Here is an 18,066-nt window from a genome sequence, read left to right on the forward strand (position 1 = left end):
TTTTAAAAAAACAAGCTATACAGAAGTTTGCATACATTTACGGGCATGAATATTGTAGTAATTTTGCCCTTTTAATAATAACAATAATAATGGATTGCATTTATATAGCCTTTTCGAGACCCTCAAAGCGCTTTACAATTCCACTCTCACATTCACACACTGGTGGAGGCAAGCTACAGCTGTAGCAGACTGACAGAAGCAAGGCTGCCATATCGCGCCATCGGCCCCTCTGGCCATCATCAGTAGGGCAGTAGGTCTGTGTCTTGTCCAAAACAGATAGAGCTGGAGATAGAGCTGGGGATCAAACCTTCTGGTTACAAGATAAGCTTCCCAACCCTCTGAACCACAGTCGCCACATTTCATGCTTTCTTTGAACTGTTCTTTTTCCAGGGTGGAATGATGTACAGCATACATCTCAATGACTTCAAAAAACAAGAATTTGGTGTCCAAAATAAATTCAAATTTGTGCACCAAATTCTCATTTTTTAAGTCATTAAAGATGTACAGATGCTGTACAGTTTGCCTAGTCAATTATCCCAGGACAGGTATTTAAAAAGCAAACGTGTGTTTCTTGTATCATCTGTTCACTTACTGTCAACCCTGAGTTCAGCTTTAGTAGATGCAATGCCACTGCTGTTTTCAGCTGTGCAGCGATAGACCCCCATATCAGTAGGCAACACAGTGGTGATGATAAGTTGGTGGCAGCCCTCCTGGTCTTCATTGATCATGTAATGGTCGTTCTCCTCCAGCAGCTTGCCATCCTTATACCAGCGAACAGTGGGAGGTGGCTTGCCAATCACAACACAGTCAAAGCTGACTGGATAACCGTCTGGAACATCCTGACTTTGTAGCTCGGTTAAGAAGACCGGTGCAGCTGGCAACAAGAGCAAACGGAAAGCAAATATAAAAATCCCACCCCTTACATAGAAATTGTTCTTGGTGTATTGAACTTGGTGCATTACTAACCAGACAAAATGTGTGTAAGAATAAAGAAAGTTATAATTAACAGAGAGCAAGCTGCTTCTTACCTGGAGCTCCAGTCATGAAAGCAGGAGGCTGTCTATCTTGTGTGGGCGTCTGTGTACCATCTTGTATGTAGCTCATCTTTTTAATTCGCAGCTCCACTTTGTGAGGTCCTGCAGGTAAGATTGTGGTCTCCACAGGAACCCCATGGACTGTAAACATCTCCTGAAATCTCATAGAGGCAACTTCAGCTTCTGTCCGTGAATCAAAACGAATGTAGATATAATTGTCATCTTCACGGTAAGATTGTGGGTCTGGGGCTCGCAAGTCTCCTTCATCTGCACTGACAAATGGTTCTTCCTCAACATCTGGTGGGAGACGCGTGCGCAACAGGCGCCGGAGGCGTCTGCTTGCCTGTCTCAGCGACTCATCCATCTCACTTCCGGAGGAGCTCTCAGGCTCACTGTCAGCACTGTAACCTACAGTAAGCGGCCGTCGGCCCGATGATTCTCTTACCGTTCCCACAGTCACCTTACCACTGTGAGAAGCTACCCCAAACTTGTTAGTGGCTTCACATGTGTAAACTCCAGTGTCCTTGGTGGTGATTGCAGTAATGACCAGTGAGCAGGTGCCATCATTATAGATATCAATATGATGATGCTTGCCATCCGTCAGTGGTTCTCCATCTTTCAGCCAGCGGACCTTATCAGGTTTACCTTCTGTCACACATTCCAGATGTATGGTGCCATTAGGTTCTTTAGTCTGGTCTTTGAAGACTTCTTTAAAAACAGGACGCATGTCCTTGCGGGCCTTGTAGCCCTTGAAGGCAGCTTGAATCTTAACAGCAGCTTCTCTGAGCTCAGGGTCATCCTCTTTACCGATCTCCATGATGCTAGTTTCCTCTGTAGACACGTGTTTTTCTTGGGTTTGCTGAACTACAGTTGTTTTCACTTCTGTCTGCTGCACAGTTTTCTGCTCTGACATTTGGAAATGTGCGAAGAACCTCTCAGTAGCTAGAGTATCTGCTTCCTTTGTCACTGTCTCAGTAGTCTTGCTGCTCTTTTTGAGGTAGGAAACAAGCGTCGAACGCCCAGAAACAGACTCGTCCTCAGAGCTGGTGCACAGGCTGGCTTCTGTCTGCTTCTTTGACACAATGGCCTGCTCCTTCTCTGTTGATTTGACTTCCACTTTCTCAGATTGTGGAAGCTGATTCTGGTCTAATTTGCTCTGACCCCTTTTGCCATCCTCCTCTGGTTGTTCAGAGATGGAGTCCAGAGTTGGCTCCCGACTCATGCGTCGTTTCTTGGCTGATGCTTCCCAAAGTTCATGGAGATCACCTTCTTCAGCAGCCTCAGGAGGAAGACTGGGCTGTCCCAGTGCCTCAGTTACTTCCTGTTTTGCATCTACACATATGACCACAATGGAGTTACAGTTATGGTCCATACAGCACCACACCCTCTTTAATTGGTGCTTAATCCTTACGTTTAACATTTATGTGCAGGGTTACATTAGGGCTACAGCAGAGCTTGTGGAGAAATACAAAAAGTACCACATATACAGCGTACAGTGACCTACCTGGAGTAATCGGTGGCAGAGGAGGTGCTTCTGTGTTTCAAGAAGAGAAGAAAAACAAATGATATTAAAGTTTATAAAATATCAAAATTCCTTGGTTTCTAGCATTACATCTTTGGCTAGAATGTTGCAGTTGCATAAAGCTTGATCTATATCACCATGTGACATAAAACATGAACTGCAATTGCAATTATAAACACAACATCACAGAAAAAAGCAGCTACTTGTGTTAAGTGAAGCGTACATTCACTCACCAAGCTGAACAGTCTGAGGCAGCTCAACAGGCTCCCCTATCCCTGCTCTGTTGATGGCTGCCACTCTAAACCTGTAGGCACTGCCTGGACTGAGATTTTCAACCACAAATTCGGTGTTACGCACAGGCTCAGAATGACATGGAAGCCAGAGGGCACTGTCTACCATTCGGATCTCCACTCTGTAGCCCAGAATGGGACTTCCTCCATCATGCAAAGGTGTGAACCAAGAGAGGGTAACAGACTTTTTTGTCTTACTGAGGACCTCCGGATCCTCTGGAGGATCAGGCACAGCTATGGGGAAGGGAAAAAGAAAAACCGCCATTGGATATATTTATGAACACTAATTAAAAACCAAATACTCTACAGTGTTAATCTGTTATGAAAGTTATATGGAAGGTGTTCCAAATGCTCCAGAACTTTCCATGTTTTTGTTAGATAGCTTATCTTTTCTAAAGAATGTCTTAGGCCGCTGTAAATTTGCACAGGTTTGCTGCTTCTTCAAAGAGAAAGCTCTGTACTGTTTGGCTTCCAAAAAGCAGAAGTTAAGTAAGGACCTGATATTCTTAGAGATCACAGCACCATCTGGGATAAATATTTACTAAGCATAAATTACAATTAAGAGGAATCTATTACTCAGAAATTTGGTTACATATTTCCAGCAGCCTTTTTCAAAAAGATTGAATCAGAGGGCATTCCCACATAAAGTGGGAACAAAGATTCTTACATTTAATGCAAATGTTGAAAGTATTAGCGTTAACACAGCCTTGTTGGAGCAATGCATTGCCTATTTATCCATTTATATTGCTTTAGTTTGTGTTGGAACTTAAGACCACACTTCTGACCATTGTTTCTTGTTTACATAATATTTGAAATCTGTTCTCCATACTAGTGGCATGTAGTATGTTATGAAATGACACGTTGTACCTACTAGCAAACATGTTGTTGAAGACGGACACCAGGCCACTAGACTGTACAAATTTCAAAGTGAAATCTTCAGTGGTGGATAAAGGCAAGGCAAGGCAAGGCAAGTTTATTTGTATAGTACAATTCAACAACAAGGTGATTCAAAGTGCTTTACAGAGACATTAGAAACAAGAACAAATAAAAAGCATGATTTAAAATTGATTAAAACAAGCAAATAAACTAACTAACTAATTAACAAACAAACAAAACAGTATATAAGATCAAAACAGATAAAATCAGAACAGTAGATAAAATCAGTAGTTAAAATGTAAGTTTTGAAATTTAAGCTTAAAGTGTGGATTTGGTGCTTTATTCAAATGCAGCTGAGAACAGGTGAGTCTTCAACCTGGATTTAAATAAACTGAGTGTTTCAGCTGATCTGAGGCTTTCTGGGAGTTTGTTCCAGATATAAGGAGCATAAAAGCTGAATGCAGCTTCTCCATGTCTGGTTCTGACTCTGGGAACTGATAAAAGACCGGATCCAGATGACCTGAGGGATCTGGATGGTTCATACTGGGTCAGGAGGTCATTGATGTATTTTGGTCCTAAACCATTCAGAGCTTTATAGGCCAGCATCAGAACTTTAAAGTCTATCCTCTGACGGACAGGCAGCCAGTGTAAGGACCTCAGAGCTGGACTGATGTGGTCCACTTTTTTGGTCTTAGTGAGGACTCGAGCAGCAGAGTTCTGAATGAGCTGTAGTTGTCTGACTGATTTTTTAGGTAGACCTGTAAAGATGCTGTTACAGTAATCAAGCCTACTAAAGATGAATGCATGGACTAGTTTTTCCAGGTCCTGTTGAGACATCAGATCTTTTATCCTTGATATATTCTTGAGGTGATAGTAAGCTGACTTTGTTATTGTCTTAATGTGTTTTTCTAAGTTTAGGTCTGCATCCATCACTACACCCAAATTTCTCGCCTGGTTTGTGGTTTTTAGATGTATAGATTGAAGTTCTCTGGTGACCTGTAATCGTTTTTCTTTGGCGCCAAAGACTATTACCTCAGTTTTGTTTTTGTTTAGCTGGAGAAAATTGTGGCACAACCAGTCATTGATTTCCTCAATGCATTTACCAAGAGCCTGTACAGGGCCTCGGTCTCCTGGTGACATTGTGATATATATTTGTGTGTCATCTGCATAGCTGTGATAGTTTATTTTGTTGTTGTTTATAATCTGTGCCAGTGGGAGCATGTAGATGTTAAACAGAAGGGGTCCCAAGATGGAACCTTGGGGAACTCCACATGTGATACTTGTCTGCTCGGATGTGAAGTTACCTATTGATACAAAGTATTTCCTGTTTTCTACGTATGTTTTGAACCAGTTTAGTACAGTTCCTGAAAGACCTGTCCAGTTCTCCAGTCGTTTGAGTAATATGTTGTGGTCAACTGTATCAAATGCTGGACTGAGATCCAGTAAAACTAGGACTGACATTTTTCCACTGTCTGTATTCAGACATATGTCATTAAACACTTTGGTCAGAGCGGTTTCAGTGCTGTGGTTCTGTCTAAAACCTGACTGGAAGGCATCGTAGCAATTATTCTGTTTTAAGAAGTAACTGAGCTGTTGAGAAACTGCTTTTTCAATGATCTTACTTAAAAACGGGAGATTTGAGATCGGCCTGTAGTTGTTCATTTGTGTCTTGTCAAGATTGTCCTTTTTCAGTATAGGTTTGATTACAGCAGTTTTTAGTGATTCTGGAAACACATGGGGGACAAAAAGGGATTGGGACGGGGGGTAGATCTGAGCCCAGCATTGACCCGCTCCATCATCTCCTCAGTGAATTTCAGGTGTGGGGAGGAGGGAGAAAGGGAGGGGGAGGAGGGTGATGGCCTGTCAGGGGTTTGGGGGACTGGGGAAGGTCGTGGTCCCTTGTCCTGGTCGTTGGTGTTGTTGAGAGAGTTGGAGGCAAATAGGGACCCCTCTTCTTGCCTTAGATGTCTCTCCTTTCTGAGGCTCTTCCTCAGATGCCATGGATGTCTCTCCTTTCTGAGGCTCTTCCCGGGTGGGGGCAAATGGAGCTCCTCCTCAAGGTTTCTGCTGGGCTTTGTCTGTTCTTGGAGTACTGTTTGTTCCTCTTTATGAGATAACTCCTCGTTTATCTCAGCCTTGGCACCAAGCACGGATGGATGACGTATGGAATAAAACAAGTTGGAGGTGAACAGTTTCACCCCTGACTTGTTAAAATTAAATCCATTTGCTTTGAACAGATGCCTGCGTTCCCAAAAAATATTAAAGTTGTCGATAAAATGCACTGAGTGGTCAGCACATGCTGATATAAGCCATTTATTCAGTGTAAACAACCTGCTGAATCTCTCGTCTCCTCCTCTGACCGGCGGTACAGGTCCACTGATGAATACAGCTGCATTCAGAGAGTTTACAGTATTTAATAATCCAGTAAAGTCCCGTTTCAGAACCTCCGACTGTTGTTTGGACACATCGTTTGACCCTGTATGCAGAACAATGTTTGTCACAGTTGGATATTCATCTGCAATTTGAAGAATTCTCTCCTTCAGGTTGTTGACCATATCGTTAGGAAAGCAGAGGACTTTAGTGTTCTTACCGCACATCCTTTGTACATCCTTTACGGCAGAGTCACCCACAATCAGAGTTTCAGGCCTAGCCTTTAGCTTTCCCTGTGGCCTTTCACTTTTCAACAGATTTTCAGACCTTATTTCGCTGCTTTTAGATGGATGGTTGTCCGATATAGATCCAGGGTCCTTTGATAGTGGAGCAAATCTGTTCTGCAGTTTCACATTCAGTTGTTTTGGAGGTTTGTTGTTAACCTTCCTATTCACGGTTGTCCAGTCCTGTTTCCTCCCGTATACAGGGGTAGAAGAGCTTCTCTGTCTCGTAGGAAGTGAAGGCCAGTCGGTTTCAGAGATTTCAGCTCGCTGTGCCCTGCCTGTGATACGTCCTCCCCCTTCCAGGAGACATGATTTATGTCTTGGTTTTGCACCAAGACAGTCTAAGGGGGGATTATCACTTGAGGATTTATAATAATGCACAGAGTCTACTTTCTTGGTCATGTTATCTGTGCTCCTTAGCTGTGTACTAGCTTGCTCATCGCCATTGTTTTGAATCAAAGGCAAGGTTGTTTCATTTCCACACAGTCCATTTACCTCCACGTTTACTTCTAAGCGATGAATTTTTGTCTCCAGTACTGCAATCTTCTGCAGGAGGCTGTGGTAGTCATCTGTGGAGAGGGAAGGCATCTTGTTGCTAGTTAGCCTAGCGGTTAGCACCTTTCCAGGCTATTGAGGCTGCTCGGTGCTCAGACGCTGTAATCAGGCTTCAGCTGTGTCTAGGCCACAGACACACGGAGCGCTGAGGACAAGGTAACCGTAAAATGTTGCTGTTTCTGTTAAGAACACTCTAGTCCTAATGATCTACAAGTGTCCAGAAGTTATCGCAGGTAAGCTCACACGGAAAAAAGGGAAAAAATCAGCATAAAAATCAATAAAAATCAATATAAGAAGCAAAGCATTCAAGAGCAAAGAGATGAAGCGTCCACACTCACAAAGGGGAGGCCTCCCCTTTGTGAGTGTGGATAAAGAAGAGAGCTTCAAACTACTACTGAACTGCCTAGCTAATATAAAACTTCACAGTTGGAGGTATTAAGAAGAAGCTTTGATGGTATGCCATACCTGCTCAATACTTCTTCAAAAGATTTTTATTACCTTAGCTTCCTACTATACCCTGAATTGTCCAAAATTTTAATTCTGGTTCTGCGCTCCCTGGTTGAAACTCAGAATTACAAAAAATTGGAGTAAACTCTATATACAGGTTTAAAGGGATATTTGTTAATCTTTTCATAGACATAGACATAGACATTAAACACTTACTGATGATGGTGAGCTTGGCCAGAGAGATAGCATCTCTGGCAGCAAATGTAATTTCCTGCTGGGGCAAAAGAGGCGCCTGTCTCAGGACAAGGCGGTAAGACCGACCATCGGCCCTCATAGCCCAGAGGTCACTGGGCTTCAGCTCAACTCCATTAGCATACCAGACCACTTCTGTCGTAGGGACCACCTCCGTGAGCTCAACACAGAACTCAACTTTCTCCCCCACTGCAGCCACTCTGTCCTCCAAACCCTTCACAATGGCCAACTGCCAACCTTACATGGGAAAAATCCACAAAAAAGTCGTAATTCACAGCTGACTAAAGTCAAGATCATAATATTACTACAGCTTCACTGTTGTACAGTCTTCATTTTGATGACTTACCTTTAACAGTGAGCTGGGCAGATGTGGACGCTGCGCCAGCTCTGAAAGTCACCGTGCAACTGTCTTTGACGCGCAGCTCTTTCAGCAGGAGCAGATGGCGACGACCGCTCTCGAATGATACAACCTCAGCATTCGGGGATTCTTTCAGTGGTTTGCCATCAAGGAGCCACTGGCAGTTTTTGCTCTCAGGACGAGACAGGGCACACTCAAAGAGCGCTTCGCCTCCATCAAAAGTGTCCACATTCTCCAGGCCCTGAACAATGGTAATGGGTTTGGCTGTAGAAAGCAAGAAACCATGGTAACTTAATTATAATAGATTATAAAAGGACTGCAGTTCTCAAAGACAAAAGTAAAATAGTTAAGCCTTTGTCAACCAAGAGCAAAAATGCTGTGATGATGAGTAAAAGGCCTGTTTTGGTTTTTTTTTTTCCAAAGACGTTTTTCTGGGAAGAAGCAGAGAAGATCCCCTAAAGCCTGGTGCTTTTTCCATGTGGAGGTAAGCTCACCTTCCACATGAAGTGAAGCGACCACGCAGGTCCCCTCTGCCTCACAGGAGTATGTGCCCCTGTCCTCAGCAGACACATGGCTAATGTACAAGCGAGCCACATTCCAGTCCTGCTCCACTACCACCCTTCGGCCATCAGGCTGCAAAGGCTGCCCATCTTTCTTCCACTGAGCCTTCACTGGTCTTGAGTACTGGCAGATGAACTCAGCCGGCTGGTTTTCAACCACCCGAAGGTCCTCCATCTCGCTCACCACTTCAACTGTGGGATCTGAGGTTGGGGTCAGGGGATCATAGGATCAAATCCTGGCCATGAGATGTAAGGATAAAAGCGGGCCATGCCGACTGACATAAGAGCTTTATAACCCCCAAAAGCATGTCTGAGTGTAAATATGTGAGTGATACTATTTTGAAATTACTGATTGTAAGGTACCAATACTCTATGTATATTTTTATGTATTTTCAAATCGTCCAATGCATTAACCTACATAAGCTCTCAGGGGGTCAAAAAGTCCAACAGTCAAAGTTCACAACCAAGGGTCAAGACTTACTGGCAGCTCATAGAGAAGAAGGGAGTGATAGTAGATAGAAATGCCAAACTCAAAGTGTATCTACAAGAGTTAGAGATTTTAATGCTGGAAGGTTAGAAGAAGGGTTTGGTAGGATGGGACAGAGGAGATGAATAGAGCATGACTATTTGAGAGCAGCCGGCCTGTATGGATGGGTGGAGCAGCACTTTCTTTCAAGCATTTCAATATTCTGGTTCACCATCTGTGAACTTTAACATGGCGGAAGCCAGATCTAGATTATGTTTGTTTTTTTTACTGAATCCAAACATCAAATAAGACAGGCTTCTTATTTATATTACTGAGGGATACTTACAGTTAGGGCTGCAGGTTAACATTGTAATAATCACGATCATGCTTAAAAAAAGCTTAAAATGAATGAAGAAATCCCAGATTGATGATGCTTGTTTTCAGCATTCTTGTATTAATTGGTCTTCCCTTCCCTGTTGTTGAAGGCATGGTTAAAAGGAGCTGCTTACAACTTTAATAGCTGTTTGGCTACAACATTTGCAGTCAGAATATGGATAATAGTATACTGTATAGATACGAGTGTAATTAAAGCTTGAATCTGGGCATATAACCTTAAATTGAGCATGAAAAAACCGGCAAGATGTTAAAGCAGGAAAATCAAACACAAAAAGTCACAGGATGTGGACCAGAAACACCACCCACCAGCCAAAAGGTCAGCTAGCCTGATAGCTAGACTGACTAAACCACAAGGGACTCACAATGAAGACTAAACTAATAAGAAGCACTCCGAGAGTCCAAACCTGGGCAGTATTTACTTTTCAAGAGAGTAGTACTGTATGTTGTATATATTCATTTTGTTTTTGTTAAAATCCTTTTAACACACTTGATATAATTTTGAGAATAATTTTTCAAATTTCAGATGATATTTGGATGCAAACTATAATGTTGTATTTAAAAAATTTTATCCCCATATACCAGTATTATTTCCCAAATGTTGTCAATACAAACAAAGGCAGTAATATTTAAAGCATACTTTTAAAGATAAAATACATTATTATCATTATTAAGTTTCAACATTATTTTATCTTGAAGAAGAACTCAATGCACACACATGCCCATATACTGACAATACAAATGATGGCAGTAAGAAACATAGTTTTAAATACCTCCATATATATCATTATTGTCACTTTAACCCTCAGATTGATCTACTGACCTTGTAGGAAACACACATGCACACTAATGCCTCTAAAAACATCACCTCCTTGGGAGAGGTTTTAGACCAGAGCATCACTCTGAATCAATCCTTTTGTGTTCTGTTTTACACCAGGCTCAAAGTGAGGTCTGTCTACTGTAGCTTGAATGTGAACAATATAAGGCTAGCATCATTAGAAAACTAGTGTTTATATCCGTTTGTAAAGGATTTTATCAACAAAACTGTCACAACGTTGCTAGATTTAGTCAGACCAGGTGTGGGGGCTTGTGTGATCCCATTGCAAGTTGCTCTCTAGTTGTCCTTTTCACTATTGTGTAATTATACTCATTGTTTACACGTCAATGATGATGCATCAGAAAGTACTTCTTAAGGTATAACAATGCTCCACAAAATTAGTAAATCTGATTGTGTTTCAAAGTGAGAAACATAACCGTGATTATTATTTTTCATCATTTCAGCAGCCCTACATTCAAAAGAAGAGCAGCATTTTTAATACTAGTTAATTGAGTCGAAAAGGTTCCTAAAGCTTTACTGTGGTGCTGCACCCAGTTGTATTTTTTAGATTATATCAAAGCATATTGCATAAAACATAACTTCTTATTATTAATGAAATGCAAACTACTGCTTCTCATGCATGATGGAGCACTAATATGTCAAATAGCTGGATGGAACCCTGCAGTAAAAAATATGATTATATATGAAATATGATTATATTTCATAGTATATAACCCCATATTCTTCACTAAGAATGGCACATTTTTTTGTAGTAAATGCCAGTTATTAGATAGAAAACATAAATATATTAGTTTCCTGCTTCTACTATTTAATTCAAAATAATAAGGAATACTGAAGTAGGAAAATTGACCCATTAAGATTTTAAATGTAGAATTAAAACACTGCAGGATCCTTAGAGATTGTATAAGACTAAAAGAGACTGTTTTATCTCAGTCTCTGGGAAAAAGCTTATCTCAGTCTGCAGTTAACATTTTCATGATACCTTTGACCAAGAGCTTGGCTGTTGATGTTAAACTGCCAGCTTTGAAGGTGACAGTGCCAGAGTCATCTGTGGCCAGGTTCTTTAAGGTGAGTGTGTGGATGTGGCCCTGGGCCAGCCCTATCTCACTAAAGGGGCTGTTCTCCAACAAGCTGCCATCCAGCCACCACTGCACCTTGCCGTGGGCTTTACCAGAGAGCTGGCAGGAGAAAGTTGCCCATTCGCCAACAAAAACATCGGTGGACTTAAGGCCAGAAACAATGAAGACTTCTTTTGCTGTTGAGTGGAAAATATGAATACATTGAGCCTTAAATGTACTCATAATCATCATAATGCCAACTCTAAACAAAAAACACACAACATATGAGCCAGATAGAAGTTTCACAATTAAGAAAAACTGCAACAGTACTGAATGGGAGGCTACCTTGCACTGCTAAAGAAGCTGTAGTGAGCTGGTCTCCTGCATCGCAGGTGTAGTAGCCACTGTCATCAGGCTCCAGATTCCATATACAGAGCTCTTGAATACACCCTGACTGTCTCATCTCATACTTCTTACCAGGCCGGAGGACTAATCCTCCTTTCCTCCACTCAACACAAACACACGGCTTAGAGAGCTCACAGTGCAGAGTAATATCATCACCCTCTATGGCATCCTGGTTCTTGAGCTCTGTCTGGAAGAAGACTGGGGCACCTGGTGAGAGTTTAAAGTAAGAAAAGTTGATATAACATATTGAGATGGCAAGTTCGATGTCAAATAGTGGAGATGATGAGAGAAACATCCCTGAGGGCTTCAGACTATACTGGGTGGTTGAAGGAGGTGGACGTTCAAGAATATTTTAGTTGTCCATTTCAATCCAATGTTTTTACCTTCCACAGTCAGCGTGACATCACACTGTGCATCCCCAGTGTCGCAGGTATACGTTCCGGCGTCCTCAGCCACCAGGTTGTGAATACGAAGCTGATGAAATGCTGCATTCTTCTTCAGGTCATACTTGAGACCCGCTTGGAGGGCCACATTGTTTTTGATCCATGTAACCTTACCACTGGGGTCAGAGATGGTGCAGGCCAAAGTGACCGTTTCACCTTCTAATGCAACAGTGTTGTGTGGCTTCTCTAATATTAGCACTGCAAATACAGGACAAGTAGCATTTATATGCAACCTTTTCCATTCTGCACTGGCATTATGCTTTCATTCTTGATTTCTGTGCACTACTGTAACACAAATTATACATAAAATAATATGACAATTTAAAAAAACGTAGAATTATTGTGTTGTGTTTGTATGTTTCTAGCAAGCAGTCAAATTTACTTTAAATCCATGTCCAGCTAGACTAATAAACAAGCACAGGGATGACAATTACATACAGAATTTAACGGCTGGGCACCAAAGACTAATGTAAGAAATGTATTACCTCACCAAATGGGAAATACAGTCACAATAATAACTATGCTGCAGAACTACATTATATATATCTGAAACTACCCAGTTTTAAAACATACAATTTACAGTAGTATTGCTTTGTTGAGCTAAAGTACCTCTATCAGCCCTTTAAAATTAATAAATACTATAAAATATATTTAATGAAAATACAAAAAATGTGAAATGCCAGTGGATTTGAAAAAGAATAATAATAATTTGTGGTTTTTGATGAAAATGGCTCTGAGGGTGAAAACTCTCATCTCCTTTACCTTTGGGTTTCTCCTCCACCAGAAGACAGGCCACACTCTTCTCTTCTCCCACCACGAAGGCAACATCTCCAGATTCATCCGTGGTTACCATCTTGAGGACCAAGCGGTGCACTCTCCCTATAATGCTCATTTGATTCAGATCATTATTTTGAAGCAGGTTGTCTGAAAGCCACCATTCCCCATTGGTGACACCAGAGTGTGACAGCTCAACCTCAAAGACGGCGTCTTTCCCAGTGGTCACAGTAATGTCGCAGAGTTCTCGAATGATTCGCACATGCTCTGAGGGTGAATGGGATGATGGATGATGAGAGATCAGAGATCAGTTCTGTGCAGAGCTTCCAGACATCATGACTATGAGGGCATATGCTTACTCAACATGTCATTCCCAGATGTGGTGTTTTTTAACACCCTAGAGCTACTAAACTATCAACAATGCATATAAATAAAATCAGATAATTCCAGTAAAGCACTGGATTCTCTAAATCTGTGAATCCAAGAGAATTAGCTGTGAGTAGAGGATACACTTTTCTCCAGTACTTGATAATGCGGTGAATATGAACTTCAGGAAGGATGAAGACAAGAGGAAAGGAAATGAGAGACACAGACAGATGATAGATGAAGATGTGCTCTGTTACCTTTTACAGTCAGGGTAGCAGTGCTTTTCTGGTCTCCAGTATCACAGGTATATTCCCCACTATCCTCCATGATCAGCTTGTGTATGATCAGAATGTGAGTGGTTGCTTTTTGCTCCATGGTGTATTTCTCTCCCTGTGTGAGAAGAGTTGAGCCCTTCCACCAGGTCACCTTGTGATCAGGGCTTGATACCTCACAGGACAGAGAGGCTTCGCCACCTTCTTTGGCCTCTTGACTTTTCAGCTCCTTCTTGAATACTACAGGTGCAGCTGCCAGAGACACCAATTTCATTACGATGACAGACTTTAAAACTTTAGAAAGTGAACACTGACACCAGAAAACACACTATAATCCACAGCGAGGCTGCACAGTCCTTCCAAAATTTACATACAATCAATCAATGTGCTCCAAGGAGACCTACAATCCACCCATTCATAAGTTTAAAGAAAGTCACAAATACAACTAATCAGAAAAAACTCAACAATCAGAACAGTTTTGCTGTTGGTGGTGCATGGTGCATGTCTTAAATCCTTAATCCAAGTAACCCCAAACATGAAAAAGTCAAAGACTCAACACTTCCAGCTTCAGCTTAACTGAAGAAAAGTAAAACAACAGTTATAACAGCATTCGGTGATGTACAAAAATTTACTGGATGAAAACACATTGATCAACAAGACCAATATGTTATTTTAGTACTAAAATGAAAAGTAAAAGAGTTTTATTAGTTCCAAGTTCAATGGAAAGTAAGGTAAGCATGCATGTACTCTGGAAATAGAAATGTAATGGAAAGTGAGAATTTTCTTTAGATGCCATAGCAAGATGAAAAGATAACAAGACAGTTGTTGCTTTTAAGAACTTCTGAAAAAATAGAGAGAAAGTATCCAAAAACAAGAAGACTGACAGCAAATGAGCAGAAGATAGTCCCAAAATTATTGTAGAAGCCAACTGGAAGATGTTCCCAAGGAATACATTGCCTACAATTCCCTTACCTCTGACTGTCAGAGAAGCTGTGGAAGTGTGGTTTCCCACAGTGAAAGTTACTGTCCCCGAATCAGCTGTAGTGACGCCTCTGAGTGTGAGGCTGTGCAGCCGGCCCTCAGCCTTGATCAGGTTCATTTCATTATTCTGCAGAGGGACATCCTGGAGTTTCCACAGTGCCATTGGTGCCTCCTCATGAGAAACCAGACACTCAAAGCAGACATCTTCACCCTCGTACACAACGCAGCTCTCCAAGAATTTCAGTACTTTAACCTCGACCTCTGTTTGACAAATACAGTTTAGAAGCACACAACGTTTGGTGAAGTTCAAGTTGATCATTTATGAAGATTTCTGCTGAGCTACAATTACCAGTGCCAAGTGAAGAAAACAGAGTAGTGTTTGTTAATATTTGTGAAGACAGAAATGTGAAAGGCTCAAATGGTGAAATCAGTGATTGAGCTCAAGAGAAAAGTGCATACAAATAACAAGAAGTGCACAAAAGAGTGAGGTGCTACGGAATATGAGACGAGCAAGTTTTCTTGAACACTGAAAACACTTCATGCTCAAGTGTTGCTCTGTGAGAAGATGGTCAATAAGAGGGAGTATGTTGGAAATGAAGGATGACTGGGCTCCAGCTCAAGAGAGTGCATGGGAGGAGCAGTCTTAAATAGAAAAAAATCCTACCCTTCACAGTGAGGACAGCTGAAGTCTTCTGCCTGCCTGTATCACAGGAGTACTCTCCTGAGTCAGTTCCTTGCAGTTTGTAGATAATAAGCTCAACTACAGTCCCTTCCTGCTTCAGGTGATACTTGCTGCTGGATGCCAGCACCCGATCACCACACCTCCAGACCACACTGACCCCCGGCTTTGTGATTTCACAACGAAGACAGGCGCTCTCTCCTGCTTGTCCTTCAAGGTTCTGTAGCTGGGTTTTGAAAAGGACAGGCTTGGCTGTAGAAAAGTGAGAAAAAATGAGGGAAATATTTTAGGAGAAATGAAAGAATGAATACACTTAGGCCAAGTTTTAGCCTTCAACTCGCACATGTGAAGAAGTAAGCAGCAGAAGTTGGAGTCAAAGCTACATACTTTAGTTTAGAGTTTAGAGTATTAACCCTAAGGTCAAGTCAGATATTTCGAGCAACATTCTAATAAAGATCAACCAAAAAGTCACTATTGCCACTATGTTTAAACTACTAACAACAGCATACCCTTCACAGCTAGCTGTGCAGTGCTACGACGATCACCGGCATCACATGTGTAACTCCCAGAATCCTCTGAGTCAACATCATGGATTATTAGTGTAGCCAGGTGTACTTTTTGTCTAATTTCATACTTTGCACAAGGACAAAGACCAAGTTCTCCCTTCCTCCACTCCAAAGGAACACCAGCTTTAGATAGTTCACAGTTCAGGGTGACACTGTCACCCTCATCAGCCGTTTGGCTTTCCAGCTCTTTTGTGAAAATAACTGGAAGAGCTGATGGACAAAAAAAAGGAAAACGGAGTAATTATGCAAAAAGGAACAGGGATGATGAAGAAAGGAGAAATGAAGTAACAAATGAAGGACTTGTTGGAAGAAGAAGAAAACATGCGATAGCTTCATCCTACCATTTACAACCAGAGATGCTGAGCTTATTGTATCCTCTAAAGAGCACGAATAGCTTCCTGTATCTCCAGGCCTCAAATCAAGAATGTGCAGCTCATGACAGAATCCTTTTTGTTTTATCTGGTACTTTTCTCCACAGCTCAGGACTTCTGATCCTTTCTTCCACTCTACATGGACTCCAGGTTTTGATAGCTCACAGTGCAGGGTAACACTACCTCCCTCTTCAGCTACTTGGCTCTCCAGGTCTCGAATGAATATGACTGGAAGAACTTGGGATTAAATAGATAAAATAATCTGTTGGTATGTATTATGGTAACCCATAGGATTTAATAACAAAAGATTAGTTTGGTATAAAAATATAATTTTTAACCTACTAAAAACAAAAATAGAAAATATAAAAAGCATCCAATATGGTAGCTCTATTGCACAAACACAAATAACACTGATACACAGTCAGGGCAGGTACACCTCTGCCTATTCGAAACATAGCACGTAAAAGTCTGTCAAATACAGCTCTCAACTATTCCTGTTTGAGAAGAACAAGAAGATAATTCTGCAAATCTGGTATTCAGAGGTAATAACAAGTGAGTAACAACCAATTCGGCTGAATAAAAACAAAACAAGGAGAATAAAGAAAGCACAGTGCCACTAATTTCATTCCAGCGCTCTGGTATCCAGCTGTAGCAGAGGGATGACATCAAAACCAGCAGGTTTACCTTCAGTCATAAACACAGTACCAAACAAACACAAGAAGAATGGTGATGTTTAGGATAAATAAGAGAAAATGCTTGTTAACAAACTAGTAAAATACAGAAGAAAGTCTATAAAAATCAACAGTGAATGATTTACAAATATCCAAAGTGCAACTTCAGACTTGAAGTTCTTTAGAAAAACTCAGACAACATCGAATTGTTTGCTTTTAAATTGACTTAACCTTAGAAATCAATTTAACTAACTTTAAAAAAGTCACACAGACAAGCTACAGTCAAACATATTTCAATCCGCCAAACAATGTGACGAAAACACAAGCATGCAGCAAAACTAACAATGAGAGTAATGTAGCAATAAAGTGTACTGTACAGCAAGAAACCTGCTGGTCAATGCAAAAGTCAAGTCTTTGCGTACCCGCGAGCTGCTCTTTGGTCCCCTGTCGCTGGGTAGCTGGTTTGTCAGTGGTTCCAGCAAAAGGCTTATCAGCTGGGATAAAACACAATAATCTTACAACTGGAGTTCTAGCGTAACTTTAACACAAGAGCCAGAATTAGAAAGGCACAGACACAAACACGAATGTCGCACATTCTTATGTGATCCGAAGTTCTCAGAGAGTACAAACCTCCACCAAGGCAGCACACTCTCTAGTCTCTATTTTAAGGGAATATTATTGTATTTTGTGTAATTTCATGTTGTTTTCTTTGTTCTTTTTAAAGCTACTTTAATAATCAGTGCAGTATAAATCAGATAAGGACAGCAGGACAGATGTTTACTCTGATTACACAAACACGTAGGGGTAGGTAGTGGAAATAAAGGAAGAGTAAATAACTGGACATTAATAATTTGACCTTATTTTATAATATCATCCTATTAGATAGTTATTATATTTCCAACTATCAAGGCAGCTCATTATCGTCCTCTTGACAGTATTGTCTTGAAAAATATAACACATCTTGGGGTCAACTTGAAATAAAGGTAAATGTGACACATAAAAGTGAGGTCAGAGGTCAAATGTGACACGACATTTGAATGCAAACTATAATGTGATTTACAATCCCCATATACGGGTATCATTTCCTAAATGTATACGATCCAAACAAAGTCATTAGAATTTTAAGCATAATTTTTAAAGATTTTTTGGTTATTTTCATAAAATGTATCCACATGTATTTCAGTTATTTTATTGTTATTTAGCCTTAAAAAGAGATCAGATGTAACACGATATTT

The 18,066-nt window shown here is 41.0% G+C and overlaps 1 protein-coding gene across 1 annotated transcript in view; it reads right to left on the reverse strand.

Moving 5' to 3' along the window:
• Nucleotides 1–18,066, reverse strand: part of obscnb (obscurin, cytoskeletal calmodulin and titin-interacting RhoGEF b) — a 58,474-nt gene that overhangs the window by 10,773 nt on the left and 29,635 nt on the right. Inside the window, exons 42-57 of the mRNA XM_080292905.1 lie at nucleotides 16,131–16,397; nucleotides 15,733–15,999; nucleotides 15,209–15,475; nucleotides 14,536–14,805; nucleotides 13,549–13,815; nucleotides 12,914–13,192; nucleotides 12,092–12,349; nucleotides 11,649–11,915; nucleotides 11,228–11,500; nucleotides 8,483–8,749; nucleotides 7,977–8,252; nucleotides 7,595–7,867; nucleotides 2,790–3,080; nucleotides 2,539–2,568; nucleotides 1,029–2,366; nucleotides 593–874 (exon numbers count right to left, since the gene is read on the reverse strand). Of these exons, the coding sequence (XP_080149031.1) occupies nucleotides 593–874; nucleotides 1,029–2,366; nucleotides 2,539–2,568; nucleotides 2,790–3,080; nucleotides 7,595–7,867; nucleotides 7,977–8,252; nucleotides 8,483–8,749; nucleotides 11,228–11,500; nucleotides 11,649–11,915; nucleotides 12,092–12,349; nucleotides 12,914–13,192; nucleotides 13,549–13,815; nucleotides 14,536–14,805; nucleotides 15,209–15,475; nucleotides 15,733–15,999; nucleotides 16,131–16,397 (5,172 nt within the window). The remainder of the gene's footprint in view (nucleotides 1–592; nucleotides 875–1,028; nucleotides 2,367–2,538; nucleotides 2,569–2,789; nucleotides 3,081–7,594; nucleotides 7,868–7,976; nucleotides 8,253–8,482; nucleotides 8,750–11,227; nucleotides 11,501–11,648; nucleotides 11,916–12,091; nucleotides 12,350–12,913; nucleotides 13,193–13,548; nucleotides 13,816–14,535; nucleotides 14,806–15,208; nucleotides 15,476–15,732; nucleotides 16,000–16,130; nucleotides 16,398–18,066) is intronic.

The sequence above is a fragment of the Astatotilapia calliptera genome, chromosome 18 (genome assembly GCF_964374335.1).
Source record: "Astatotilapia calliptera chromosome 18, fAstCal68.1, whole genome shotgun sequence".
Lineage (NCBI taxonomy): Eukaryota > Metazoa > Chordata > Actinopteri > Cichliformes > Cichlidae > Astatotilapia > Astatotilapia calliptera.